The sequence below is a fragment of the Sphaerodactylus townsendi genome, linkage group LG07 (assembly GCF_021028975.2).
Source record: "Sphaerodactylus townsendi isolate TG3544 linkage group LG07, MPM_Stown_v2.3, whole genome shotgun sequence".
NCBI classification, from domain to species: domain Eukaryota; kingdom Metazoa; phylum Chordata; class Lepidosauria; order Squamata; family Sphaerodactylidae; genus Sphaerodactylus; species Sphaerodactylus townsendi.
Window position 1 is genome coordinate 98,404,667 of NC_059431.1, and position 14,791 is coordinate 98,419,457.

The 14,791-nt window shown below is 44.8% G+C and overlaps 1 protein-coding gene across 1 annotated transcript in view; it reads left to right on the forward strand.

The window, feature by feature from the left end:
- The window catches only part of LOC125436159 (low-density lipoprotein receptor-related protein 2-like), a 46,940-nt gene that overhangs the window by 28,066 nt on the left and 4,083 nt on the right, over positions 1-14,791 (forward strand). Inside the window, exons 17-26 of the mRNA XM_048502873.1 lie at positions 545-720; positions 1,561-1,750; positions 2,619-2,837; positions 4,613-4,796; positions 6,395-6,596; positions 8,081-8,245; positions 9,470-9,670; positions 10,915-11,449; positions 12,653-12,781; positions 14,190-14,300. Coding sequence (XP_048358830.1) covers positions 545-720; positions 1,561-1,750; positions 2,619-2,837; positions 4,613-4,796; positions 6,395-6,596; positions 8,081-8,245; positions 9,470-9,670; positions 10,915-11,449; positions 12,653-12,781; positions 14,190-14,300 — 2,112 coding nt within the window. The remainder of the gene's footprint in view (positions 1-544; positions 721-1,560; positions 1,751-2,618; positions 2,838-4,612; positions 4,797-6,394; positions 6,597-8,080; positions 8,246-9,469; positions 9,671-10,914; positions 11,450-12,652; positions 12,782-14,189; positions 14,301-14,791) is intronic.

A 14,791-nucleotide genomic window follows, 5' to 3' on the forward strand; every position in this document is an offset into this window, starting at 1 on the left:
AACTCTGAAGCTGTTTTTTTTTAATATCCCTTCATTTATCCCTACCTTCTTTACAAAGATGCAAGGCAGCTTACAAAAAATAAAAACGATTCAGGTTGCGTAAGAGGTGTAGTGGGATATACATCATTCAATTATGACATTGGGAAACAGTGCAAACTAACAAGAAGCTAGTCTAAGGCATGGCGTACTAGAGTGCCGGAGATAGGTTATTAAGGTGGAAGGCAATGCGAAACAAGGTGAGAGATGCAATAAACATTGCAGTGTTCTTTAGTCCTATTCCCTTATACAAGCAAGATCTTGAGCTCTTCCATTATACTGCAGTTCCAGTCCCTCTCAGAATGTCCTCCTGAATACTTCTGCATATTCTTTGAAACAGTGAGGGGCCAGTTGCTCCTCCAGAACCATGGAGATCCAAATCTGGATCTTGAAATGCAAGTTTGCCTCAAGGCGGTAGGAGGCACAGTTCAAGCATAATGAATTGGGAGGGGTATGCCAACCCTTTCCTGCGCAGAGACTTTCTTGTTAAACGTTTCCTTCACCCTAGGTAAGCCCAGGAAGTGCAAAGGTTATGAGTTCCAGTGTGACACAACCTGTATTCATTACACTCGTGTCTGTGATGGGATCCGAGATTGTGTGAATGGATCGGATGAAGGTGGAAGGTGTGCCATACCATGCCAAAGATCTTGCTCCCAGATTTGTTACAAGACGCCTGCCGGGCCTGTAAGTTAGCAGTGTTCAGTACTTAAAACACCTTGTTAAATTGGAAACTGGGGACTGTAATGGGGCAAATGAGTGGCAATCCACTAGGACGAAGGGTTTTTTCTTGAGAGCATTCACTCTTTCACCTTCTTGGGATGAACAGATGTTGAAGGAAGGCAAGGCTTTTTTGTACTACTGTGGTACAGAAGATGCCCTGACCTGGATGGCCCAGGCTTGCCCGATCTCCTCAGATCTTAGAAGCTAAGGTGGGTTGGCCCCACTAAGGTGGGCTGGTCTCTCAGTCAAAAGCTGCCCTGTGGTGTGGTGTAATTAAGAGAGATCACTCTAGAGCAGGGGTCTATGCTGGCAGGGGCTGATGGGAATTGTAGTCCAGGAACAGCTGGAGAGCCGCAGGTTGCAGACCCCTGCTCTAGAGCTTTATAGTTGGTAAACATATCAATAAATAACTTAAGAATGAAATCATTATGATTTCAAACATTGCCATCTGCTGTGCTCAGGGGGCGATACTGTCAAACACTGAGCTCTGCCTTGGAGGATCTTCCTCATTATGTCCTGGTCTGCCCCTTATATTCAGTTCCTAGGGACAGATTTCTTGATAAGACCATTCCCAGGGCATACCTTTTTGGAGATTGATTGACAGATTCTCTGTCTATAGTCACTAAACTTTCTGTTCTGCTTGGAGCCTTTCAGTTACTTACTGTACTGTTGTTGCTACATTTCCTAGCATTGATGCTGCTGAGAATCAAAGTTCAGGCACCTCACTACAGCTGAGAAGACTTTGTCTAGATCTTCAGCAGATAACAGTAATTGGGGCCTTCCAATGTGTGTTCTTGCTTTCAGAAATGTGCTTGCAATAAGGGGTTCAGGCTAAGCCGGGATGGACGTTCTTGCAGAGATATCAATGAATGCAAAGATCCGACATATGAGGAGACATGCAGCCAGACGTGTCTCAATGCAGTTGGTGCCTACAAGTGCATTTGCCATCCTGGATACTTGCTGGAACCGGATCGCCACACGTGCAAAGTAGGCGGTAAGAATCTGTTTGGGGGTAGCTTGGTTCTTCTGGCATGGCTTAAAATAAAGCAAAGTTGTTTGGAATCAGCAAAATTCTTTTACTGTTCCTGGTTCCGGTTGCTGATTAGTTTGAATCTATTCATTCATCTATGGATTTTTGGAAGAAAGCCCTGGAAATGAAAGAACTACCACAATTCCTCTTGCTAGCTGAATACTGGTGGTGAGAGGTTACATTGAACAGCCTGTAAACTGACCCATAATCTTTGACCTGTACCTGGAGTTGTCTACCCTAAAAGCATCATTTACCACTAGAGTTCAAGTGCTGGCAAATGGGAGAAATCTAGTGTTTGCTAAGAAAATCAGTGAACAACTTGGGTGTAAATGACGTCATCTTTCTAGGCATAAAGAATAAAGATGATAATCTCTTAAATCTATACTACAACTGAAGTCTATAAATAGTGACCAACATCGAGGTGAGCCCTGGAGTTCTCCCAAATAGAGATGATCTCCAGGCGACAGAGATTGGGTGTCTTGCCGAAAATGGTACCTTTGTAGGGCGGAGTCTTTGACATCGCATCCCTGCTGAGTTCCTTCCCTACTCCCACTTCCCCAGGCACCACTCTTAAACCAGAACTAGCAACCATACCTACACATTATTGTGTAGATATAACACTAAACACAGCACTACTAAATCCATTTGAACAGAAAATCATGGTCGTAGCCATTTTTTGGTCTAGCAACTGGCTCAAGTATGAAGACCACAGAGCACTTACTGTGGTCCAGAGGTAGAGATCAAATGAAGCCTATTCAGGAAGTGACTGATGGTCCATGACGGTATTAAGTTGGTGAATCCCAACACAAACTCTCATCTGTCTTTGCTGTAGGCTCTGAGCCAATGCTGCTAGTTGCAGTCCAGTTTGACTTGATCCTCTATGGACTGAGGAGCATGAAGGAGGATGTTATCTTGACGACAGAGAAAGACTTGATTATTTTTTCCATTGACTATGACTTGGTGGACCAGAAAATATTCTGGATGGATCTTAATGCAAAAAGTATTAAGTGGATGAACACAAAAACCAAGGAAAGGGGGAGTTTAGTAAAAGGTAGGTCTTTTTTCCAGTGTTCCGGCATCTTTATGAAGAACCAAATTGGACTAAGGTATGCTGACTTGAAGTCTTGATAAAGTCTACCAAATGTATATAGATTTCATCTTAAACTTCAATCTGACTCATAGTAGCCACTTGAATACAGTGCTTCCCAAGCTAAGCTGAAAGCAATGAAATATAGCAGGGCCACCTGAATTTTAGAAGATAGTTGAGAAGATAGGAGGTAAGTGTACAGCAGTCTAGGAAGTGCTGCAGAAATATAACTGCCTTCCTACAAGTCAAACAAGCTTCCTCTAATACCTTAAACTAGGTGGCAATAAGCAAGTGGAGATTGAGGATGGGTATTAACATGTTGAATTTGTTTTGCTATTGAAGTTTTTTTCTGAGTAGTGCTTAGGCTGAGGGTCCAAGCTTATCAGATGCTTTTAGGTCAGGGGTTCCAAAATTGGTGCCTGTGGGTGCCGTGGTTTCTGCCAAGTGTTTTTAGAACATGAGTATGGCCTGGTGGGGCTTTTGTCCAGCAAGGCTTCTGATTGACAGTTAGAGGGCCTATTCCGCACAAGCCCCTTAAAATGTTTGCAGAACATTTGCAAAACTTTTTTGACCCCCCCCCTCCATTTGTCCACACTCACCCCTTGAAACAATTCCTGGCTGCCATTTTGGTTTTTTTTTTCAATTTTTTCCATGGAATTGATTCTTCAGTGCCTTGTGCTGTGATTCCCGTAGCTTGTATAATCAAAACTTCAAAGATTTAACCCTCCCAAAATAAAAAGAACCCAGCAACGATGAAAATAATTAGGTGAGAAGGAATGGAGCAAGCTCAGTGACGTGATAGAAAATGGCATTGGGCCAAAGGTTTGGGGATGGCAGTGAGGCATAGAAAACAGCTATGAAATGATAGCACAGATAGTACAGCCATTAAAAGGTTTTAAAAACATTTTAAGGTTAAAGAATATAAAACATTTCCAGGCTGGAAATAAAATGTTTATTTCCAGGCAGCATACAAAACATTTCCAGGCTTCATATAAAACATTTTCAGAACGTTTTGGGGTAAAAACCATGCAGGACTCCACAAAGGAACATTTTGTTTTGGTTGTATGGAAGGGGCTGAGGTTTGATTGGTTGAGCAGATTTTTAAAAAACATGGCTTTGGCAAAAACTGCCACCACTGTGCAAAAGACTAAACGTAAGCTATGGCACTAGACTGACGAGTGGCGTTCAGCTGCCAAAACCTGAGGCCTACAAAATTTGCATGCAAAGGCCGGACTTCAGAAAGGATGCTCTAATAACTGGTGTAATATAATCAAGCTATCAAACTACTGAAAACCTGATAGAGCTACCCAAAGGTGCACCACTTATTGATAAACGCTAATTTATTTACTTGTCCTAGAACGTAAAGGAAATAAATACAACGGACTCATGCTTCACCCATGTATTACACAGGAAATAGGTCTACTGCGTAACAATACAACTGAAAAGGAAGTTTTAAGATAAAAGGTTTAGGGGCTATAGACTGTACCACTGGTTATAGCTCATACTACCTGTTGCTGTAAGTAGGTTTGCACTATATAATCTTGCGGTTATGTAATGTGTCATGTTACTTACCTGTACTGTGCTTCACCTCTGGTTGGTTTCCATGTCAAGTCAAATTCTATGTACTATATTTTCAACGTCCCACTTTGTTTAATGTGCCTTCCTCACTAGAACTCAAGGCAGATTACATAGAATAAGTACAATCGACAAACCCCTGAAATTTCTGTTTTATTTTCCAGGAATAAGGTCTGATTGTATAGCTGTTGATTGGATAGGAAGAAATCTCTACTGGACTGATGGGACAGCTGGACAAATCTTGGCTACAAAGCTGAATGGTACTTGGAGAAGAAATCCAGAATACACCGTGGTTCTTGAGGAAGACTTGGACCAGCCTCGCTCACTGGCTCTTCATCCATTGGATGGGTAAGATTTTGAAGCCATGACCTGTGGATGCTGCTTGTTGCTGGAATAGCTTGTGAGAATCTAGTGTGGTCTCCCAAGCTATGCATGCCTTCCTCGTTTTCCCTCAAAGAAGATGCAGATGAAGGCAAAGTTTTAAGAATTTGCAGCTGCAGCTGACTGGGTGAATGTTTAAGTTTATAGGGATTGTCTACATCAGGGGTCTCCAACCTATGACCCTCCAGATGTTCATGGACTACGATTCCCATCAGCCCCTTCCAGCATTGCCAGTTGGCAGTGCTGATGGGAACTGCAGCCTATGAGCATCTGGAGGACCATAGGTTGGAGACCCCTAGTCTACTGGAAGCAAATAAGAGTTTGTCATGTCGAATTCCGTTTGGGATCAACAGAAGCAATGCAGTTTCCCTAAGAGTTGGGCCGAGGCTCAAACCTGCATGGAAGACATGCCTCTCATCAAGGTGTGATACGGTGGGGTTGACTTGGTGCTCTACCACCAGCTTTGCATGTCGGAAGTCCTAAATTCAATACCCAGCATCTCCTGTCTGAAACGCTTGGGTGGTAGATTATATGAAAGATATCTGCCTAAGATTCTGGAAAGTTTCTGCCTCTCAGAGTAGACAGTATTAACTATGATAGATCAGTGGTCTGAACTGGTATAAGACAATTCCTTATATTCACCTGAGAGCCAAGGAACTAAAAATGATTGTAGAGTATGTTCAGCTCGCACTGACCGATCAATGAATAGAAAAAAATAAAGTACAGGTCTAATCCACCGTGTTAATGTGGTCAAATGAAATACATGGCCCAGATGAGTAGCTTGGATCGGCTTCACTTTTTTGTAGATGGTTAGGAGCATGTCTGCTTGTGATGTGGGTGAACTTAGGACCTAACTATGTGATGTGCTTGATTTGTCAGGCCATAGGTGAGCAATCAGACTCTCATTCAAATGTACATTGGGGGAACACCCCTGAAGTACTGCCCATTTCCTCAGTGCTACAAGGAGGGAGAAGGGGTTCCAGGACTCTCTCACACTCCTCTTTTGCCAGCAGAAGAGTTGCAGGGGTTTCACCCCTTTTCTCTGGTTCCTTGTGTCCTTCCTAGGATGCATGGAGCCAGAGGAAAATGACAAGAAGTCTCATATCCAAAGAGGGGCAACCAGAAGTTTTCTTCCCTCCGCCCCACAGGACTGAGCAAATTAGTACTTTTTAAGGTGAGTTTCCCCAATGTACATCTGAAGTCTCATTGTGCACCTTTGACCCAATAAGTGCTGGGTGTATAATTTAGTTACCCCGTAGTTATCCCATCGTTATCCCACATTTCTTGTCTACAGAGCTCCTTTAAAGGGAATATTTTTCCCGGTTGTAGCTTGATCAAATTGGTTACAATTCTTGTATGCAAATGTCCTGGGATCCTTGTGGAAGAAGCTAGTGCTAGGGTATGCTTCACTGACTTTGCAACACAAACTCTGGACTTCTTTGTCTGTTCTAAAATGGTAGCAGGTAGAACTCAGAGTCCATACAATGAATTGTCCTAGAAATATGCAAGCAATAATGACCAAACTTTCTCTTATACCAGTGTCCTTACACCCTTGTGTTCCCTAGAATGATGTATTGGGCTGAAATTACAAGTGACCCCCACATAGAGGAAGCCAGCATGGATGGAAACAACAGAAGAATACTAATTGACACTGGACTTGGCTGGCCCACCAGCATAACCCTTGACCTCGTGAGCTGGAGAATCTTCTGGTCTGATGACAAACTTCACTCCTTTGGATCAGCCAAGTTGGATGGCACAGACATAAAGGTACAGCATGCCAATAAACCTGCCTGTCTCCAGGCTTGGGAGGTCATTCTTGAAATCCAGGACAATTGAACCAGGGGGCATACATTGAAAATGCTGGGGGGAAGAATTAGGACTAATAAAAGGAAACACTTCTTCACGCGTGTGATTGGTGTTTGGAATATGCTGCCACAGGAGGTGGTGATGGCCACTAACCTGGATAGCTGTAAAAGGGGCTTGGACAGATTTATGGAGGAGAAGTCGATCTATGGGTACCAATCTTGATCCTCTTTGATCTGAGATTGCAAATGCCTTAGTAGACCAGGTGCTCGGGAGCAGCAGCAGCAGCAGCAGCAGAAGGCCATTGCTTTCACATCCTGCATGTGAGCTCCCAAAGGCACCTGGTGGGCCACTGCGAGTAGCAGAGAGCTGGACTAGATGGACTGGTCTGATCCAGCTGGCTTGTTCTTATGTTCTTATGTTCTTATTGCTTGTAGTACTCAGTTTTAACACTTTACTTAGTTGTAGAAAGGTTTGGCAGGATTTGGTTTTTAAAAAATTGTTAAAGATGGCAGTGAGGGAGTGTACACCATGAGATGTTGTGAAGGTCAGGATATTAAATGTTATTTTAATGTATTAATGGCATGCTATGACTCATGGTAACCCCAGCACCATGGAGTTTTCATAGCAAAAAGTGAGCAGAGATAGTTTGCCATTGCCTTCCTCTGCAAAGCAACCCTTGGTATCCATGGGTGATCTTCCCCACCGATGACCCTGCTTAGCTTCCAAACTCTGACGAGATCAAGGTAGGCTGGGCTCTGAGGCTGCCAGTATTTGATCAGAGGTAGCATGATGGTCTCTACCCTAACTTCCACCCAACATTCTGAGCCACAATGACTTCTAAATGTAGCTATTTCAGATAAGGCTTGAGGAAAATAGAGGGGGGGGCACCTTTATTAACCTTCTTAGATTAAATAAATTTGAGACTTAAAGCTATATACAACTATATATGTAAAAAGGCTTGAAACTTTATACAAGTGTAGCACACAGCATTTTTATCATGCTCAGTTGTAACAGTTCAGTTATCGGTTCCTGGGTGCAGGGAACAGTTGTCAGACATGCTTTTGAGGTAAACCGACTTCTCAGGTGTGATGCCCCTCTAGAAACCAGCCTCTGTAACAATAGCTCCTGTTTAAAGTATTCACCAAAAAACTAGGCTCTGAGATAACACAGTCTCCTGTGATGAGAACCTTCCAGTCTCTCTGACATGGTAGCACATTTTTTCTTTCTTGTTTTCCCCCTATTATCTGGCTTCTTCAGCCTTCCATGGGTCCCAATTGGATGTTAACTGCACTCCATACACAGACCACACAGGCATGCAGTAATTTGGTGACTGACACAAAGGGGAGGGACCTCAACCAATCCATCACAGAAGTGATGGACCTCAAATCACGCTGGCTTCTAAAAATCCCAAACAGCTCGAGACATCTTCGCATGTTGCCTCTTAGGTATTCCAGCTGCCTCAGATTCACAGTCCCTTCTCGGTGACAGTCTTTGAGGATAACGTCTATTGGTCCGAGATGAAAACAAGAACTGTGCAGAAGGTGAACAAAAGGACTGGCAAGAACAGAGCAGTCCTCATCAAGCGTCATGGGCAGCCGTACGGGCTAAAGGTACTGTCAACATTTCAAGTGGTGAAGATCTCTTTACAATATAGTAAGGGTAGAATTTGGGACAAAAGGTCTAGCCTCTTGGCATGGCAGTGAGATCTAAAAATAAATACAAGCTTCTCCAGGTCAGCTAGTGCCTGAACAAACCCCTGATTTACTGAGAATTGGCTAAGCAGCATAACAATTCGAAGTTGGCTAAAGAGAAACTTGGCTTGGGATAAGTCAAAATACCATTCAGAGCTTGCTGTTTGCATTAAATGTAATGTAACATATTGAGAACTGTTTGCATTAAATGTAATGTGACATTTTGAGTTCCATCCTATGATTCTACCTTCTAAAATTGTTTTATGAATAGGTTTCCAATTGCTCTCTTAAAATATTGGCCAGATTTTCCTTTGTAAAATGCCTGGCTCATTAAAACGATGGTCATGCAGGAGCGGTGGGCTTGGTTGTCATATAGAATGTAGAGAACTAACTTTACCCAGGGAAGAACTTCCCCTTCTATACCATTCAGATCAGCATTAATGTATTGTAGTGTCCCCAGTGTAGTGTCCATGGACTCCATAGCACCTGCCAACATCTTTTTTTGGTTGCCCAGGTGTTTTTTAAAAGGGGTTGGGGCCAGGTAGAGGCTTCTGATTGGCTATTGGAAATTGTGTTGATTTAAAAAAAAAACACACTTTGGCAGCAGCTGCTACCACAGCACAAGGATCTGTGCTGTTGCTGATGTCACAATCATTTTGTGGCCGGCTCTGGGTCCTGTGGCAGCCATTTTGTTGCACCCATTTTCTTTCTGAACCCACCAAGCCTTATCGGAATTTCAGGTGCATTTCAAGTGAATTCACACGCTCAGGAAAGTTGGGCACCCATCTATAGAGCTCATTGATTCAGCAAATAACTTACAGTGAGCACTAAGATTCTATGTTCTAGGTAGGGTTGCCAGCACCAGATTGAGAAATACCTAGAGATTTTGGGGGCGGAGCCTGAGGGGATGGGGTTTGTAGAAGGGAGGGACTTCACCTGGGTATAGGGCCACAGAGCCTACCTTCCAAAGCAGCCATTTTCCCCCCAGGGGAACTGATTCTGTTGCCTGGAGATCAGTTGTAACCTCAGGAGATCTCCAGCCACCACCTGGAGATTGGCAACCCCAGTTCTAGGATCTTCATATTTTCAGCCACCTCCCTATGCAAGCAAAGCTTTACAACTTGCAAACCATTTTCCCCTCAGGTAATGCATGGAGTTCTTCGGCCAGCGGCACCCAACCCCTGTGAAGGAAGCAGCTGTTCACATCTGTGCCTGTTGAATGCCGACAAAAGAGGAAGCTGTTTTTGTCCAAGTGAACTTGTGCTTTCCAGTGACAGATCAACATGTGTCCCCCTAGAGCAGTCTCCATTCATGTTTCTGGTTGCCTCCACAGTGATTACAAAGGTACTGCTCTCAATGAGCTTTGATATAAACTAGCTAAGAAAGGAGGGGGCGGGGATTCAGTTTGTCCAGAACTAAATGTCTGTCTGGACTCTTGGGTTGCCCCTTTACCAGTCCTGCATAAGTGCTGGTATTTCTCCCTGGTAAGGGACACCTTTTTCATTATAGTTGAGCGTCCAGAGGCAAAGCACAGCAGAACTTTCAAGAGGCATGCATATATGCTGAGAACTTGGAGGCCAGTTCATAGTTTCAAACCCAGTATAAGGAATCTTTATTAGAGAACTCTGTTCTAGATAGGAAAGTGAAGAGAGGGGATCTCTATTCTAATCTAACTTGCTGGATGCACAATGGAAATGAATAGTATAAATATTAAAACATCAAGCAATCTCAAATAACATGTAAACCTTAATTACGAAACAGCAACCCACAGTTTTTCACATTGGTGGAATCCCCACTATACTCACGCGAAATATCCAGGTTTCACGACAGACTCCCCACAGTTGCACTGCCGAACACAGATTCATCCCGGTTCTGGCACTCCCTCTCCCCCTTATCACATGTTTTTGAAGAACCTGCTTGGATGTGCACCTTTTAAAAAAACACATCGCCAATCCATGTCGGTGGGGAGGATCGGGGGTCAAATGTAGATTCAATTTTCCTGCCGTAGAGAGTAACGCGGGGGCTTCCGGCCAATCAGAGCGCAGTGGGATGTGCGCGGTGTGCGTGCAGCCTTTTGGGGGGGGGGGGGTTTCACACCGGCTGAGGCTAATGTTGAGCCGTGTGCATGAGAGAATGGGCACCGCTGAACCGTGTGCACAAGAGAACGGTAGCCACTCAGAAGAAAGCTGGATAGGTGGGGCTACTTATGTGCTAACGTTAGCATGTTAGCACATTCTTTTCGTGCAAATAAAAAGTTTCCACCCCAGCGCAGCACGACAGCCAATCAGGATAGACCTGCTAAGCCGATCGCGTGTTTGTGGGGAGTGTAGCATTGTTTGAAGCTGCGATAGACATAGATGTCTTCACTAGAATCATGCTGTAGCAGGGAGGGAGAATTTGTGATGAAAAGATGCCGATTCTTTTGAAACCTGGATGTATCTGCATTTAATTTCTCAGTGGGGATTCGGCCATTGATGGGATCGTTGATGCAATTCAGCAAAACCAGAGAAGCCGGAGTGGGAGGAGGCCAGATAGTATCGTGAGCTATTTGAAAGCTAACCTAGTTCTGTTGGGCTGTCTTATCCTAGGTCTACTTGAAGAAGCTCTCTTCCAGTTCTGGAGAGGTAGCTCTTCCTAACTACATGACTCTCCCTTTGACCAACACTGTTCCCCTGACAGTCACAGACTACTCTGTGCACAACTCAGCTTTTTATTTTGCTGAATGGGAGGGTAACTTCATCAAGATGCTAACGATCAAAGATGCTGGAAGATCTTCCTTGAAGAAAGTCCTACCTGTGGAGGGGGCTGTGATCTCCTTAGCTCTAGACTGGCTGAGCGGCAATATCTATTGGATTGACAAGCGCCCAGCCATCAGTGTAGCAACAGCAACTGGCCAATACTCATATGTGGTGATTGGTGATGAGCTTCACCGCCCGATTTCGATGGCACTGCATCCCCCAACTGCAACAATGTGTTTGGCTGACTTGGGTCCTGAGGGCCGTTCCAAGATAGAATGTGCCTTCATGGATGGCAGCAGGAGGAGAGTTCTTTGGAGGAGGTCTCAGAAGCCTATTGGCTTATCCATAGTAGAAGCAGGCAGCTGGCTATACTGGGCTGATCAGGGTAAGTAGTAAATGTTTGTGGCACAAAGTAGCCAGCTAGTCCTGGGGCGTGGGGGTCTTTTGATCTTGGAGAGAAGTAGATGCAGCAACTGGCTGTGCTGGGCTGATCAGGGTAACTAGTAAGTATTTGTGGCACAGAGTAGCCAGTTAGTTCTGGGACATGGCGGTCTTTTAATCTTCTTGGAGAAAAGTAGGTTATGAAAATAATGGGTGAAGATGGGAAGAACAAAGACAGGACTATCCACAAAATGAAGGGCTGTGCAAGTGCTTGAAAAAGTGCTGTGTTGAGGTAGATCCAACCATTCTTTAAATAACCTACCACCAAGTTAAGCATCTCCTTCTCCAATGGAGAGCCTCTTAAGTTGAAGGAAGTCTTCAAACCTGAGTCAAAAGCAAAAGTTATGTGTAATTATTTAAACTTTACTCCATGGAATGGTAAGGTTAGGACAGTGATGGCGAACCTTTTTGAGACCGAGTGCCCAAATTGCAACCCAAAACCCACTTATTTATCTCAAAGTGCCCACGCGGCAATTTAACCTGAATACTAGGTTTTAGTTTAGAAAAAACAGTTGGCTCCAAGGCGTGCATTACTCAGGAGTAAGCTTGGTGATAGTCGGTGGCTTTGCTTTGAAGCAACTGTGCAACTCTTCCAACGGGTGAATCACAACCCTAGGGAGAGGGTTCTATCCAGAAGTAAAGCCCCCCATTGCCAGCAATCGTTTTGCTCCCAGGTTCTGCAAAGGATCACACTTTTCAGTTCTTCGTGCATGAAAATCAATAGTGGGGTTTAACAGTGCTTTAACAGGGTTACCTACGTCCTGCTTCCCCAAAATCCAGGGTCTTAGTAGGTTTAATGCTAATAACAATTCCAGCCCAGGCCAGCCTCCAGATGTGTATGGCCAGCGGGCTCTGTTTTTGCGTGCCCACAGAGAGGGCTCTGAGTGCCACCTCTGGCACCCGTGCCATAGGTTCGCCACCACTGGGTTAGGATCTACCTTGCTACTTCCATATGGAGGTTCTAAAGCTGCAGCCAAACTTGCAGCATGTACTTTTTTCAGAGACCCTAGCATTCTGCCAATCCAATTCCTTTAACTATCAAAAACATGCTGATATTAACAGGCGAGGAACTGCTTTCTATGAAGCAAGTGAGATGGTTTTCATGCAATACTCTGTACACAACAAGACTTTTAACTGTTTGCTGCAGCCAAAGGTGTGGTGGAACGGATACGACTGGATGGCACCCGATTCCGAGTCGTACAGGGAAGTCTGCGTGGTCTTAAACTCTTTGCAGCTGGAGAGGGAATGATGGTCTGGACAACTGCACCAGGAAATGGTAAGCAGGCTTGAAATACCTACTTCATCATTAATGGGATGTTAAAATAAATGTATAGCAAGGTATTGGGGGGACGAAGGCCTCTACTGATATGCCAGGTTACCAACCTTCATGCTCAAGTGGAAGCAACTTGGATACCAAGATCTTGGGGTCTAGGTCTGTGGACCTGGCCGTGTTGGGGAGTAGCAGAGGGGTCTGGGGCAACTCTCAACACCTGTTTTTTGACACCATGCTTGCCACCCCTCCCTCCGCTAGGGTGGGTGGGCCAGGTCCAGATGCCGGGCCCCCTTCCCTCCCCTTCCTTGCATGCCACCCCTCCCTCCCTCCCCTCCCTTCCATGCCACCCCTCCCTCCCCTCCCTCTGCTAGTGTTAGAACAAGGAACCCAGAAAGTCTGCAAGTTTGCTGATGAAGTGAGATTTTAAGTTTTTGTCTTGTAGAACTCACCTGAAGTTCATGCTTTGTTAGAAGCTTTAAGTGATATTTATTTGGGTGTCAATGCAGTGCTTGGTGTAGTCAGCATGGGGCAGCGGTTAAGAGCAGTAGACTCTGGTGAACCAGATTTGTTTACCACTTCTGCATTCCTGCTGGGTGACCTTGGGCTAGTCACAGTTCTTCGGAACTCTCTCAGCTCCACCTTCCTCACAAGGTGTCTGTTGTAGGGAGAGGAAGAGAAAGGAGTTTGTAAGCTGCTTTGAGACTCCTTAACAGTTGAGAAAAGTGGGGTATAAATCCAAACGGTCTTCTTTTTCTTCAGCTAGTTAGGTGGCCTTGATTCTAGCTATTCCCTAGAAATTGAGGGAGTCTGTGGTGCCCTGACTTGGATGGCCCAGGCTAATACAGTCTGATCAGAACTTCGGAACTAAGCACAGTCAGCCCTGGTTAGTATTTGGATGGGAGGCCACTGAGAAAGTTCCGGTTTGCTGCACAGAGGAATCAACGTCTAACTACCTCTGACTATTTCTTGCCTTGAAAACCGTGTGAGTCATCAGCATCAACTGCAACTTGAACGTTGCGAAAAGAAAATGTAAAATGGTAGAATGCTATATGCATGTATACATTGACAAGGCATCCTCAGCATGAATAATCTGTGCCTGGCAGAATATGCTGCTACAGGAGGTGGTGATGGCCGCTAACCTGGATAGCTTTAAAAGGGGCTTGAACAGATTTATGGAGGAGAAGTTTATCTATGGCTACCAATCTTGATCCTCATTGATCTCAGATTGCAAATGCCTTAGCAGACCAGGTGCTGGGGAGCAACAGCTGCAGAAGGCCATTGCTTTCACATCCTGCATGTGAGCTCCCAAAGGTACCTGGTGGGCCACTGTGAGTAGCAGAGTGCTGGACTAGATGGACTCTGGTCTGATCCAGCAGGCTCTTTCTTATGTTCTTATGTTCTTACCTCTTAGGCTCTACCAGGGTGTGGTACAACAAACTGGAACAGACTATAGAGCGGCGGTGGTTTCAAGTAGGTCAGAACCTTGTGGATGTCAAAATTTACAGTCAGCTAAGTCAACAAGGTAAAGGTCATGTACTGTTCATTTTGACAAAACAAGACCTGGTTATCTTTGCCAAAGACATGAGTGCCTAGCATGGTGCCAGCTTCAATTCCAGGTTTTGGAGGACCCTGGGCCAAATGCCGAAGGGACCATTCTCATCCTTCACCTACCACAAGGACTTCCACTCATGCCGTTTCCCCCCTGACCATTTGTAAGTCTTCCTACTGCCTTTATGGCTTTTCTCAAATGTGCTGAGTGTTGTATGATGATGGGAACACCAGTTCTGTGCCTTCCAGGAGAGTCAAAATCGTGCAACACCTGCAAGTCCTTCCAGGGCAGAATGTGTTTGGGAGGGAATCTGTGATAGTGGGCCCTCTCAGGAGCCCTAGCATCTACCCTCCCTCAGGGTATGTTGCCACCGGCTTTGGTTAGTGACTGTACCCTTTGAGGGGACCCTTCAGTCTTTCAGTCTCTGTCCAATTTGAGCAGACTCCAGAAGTTTGGGCATCTAT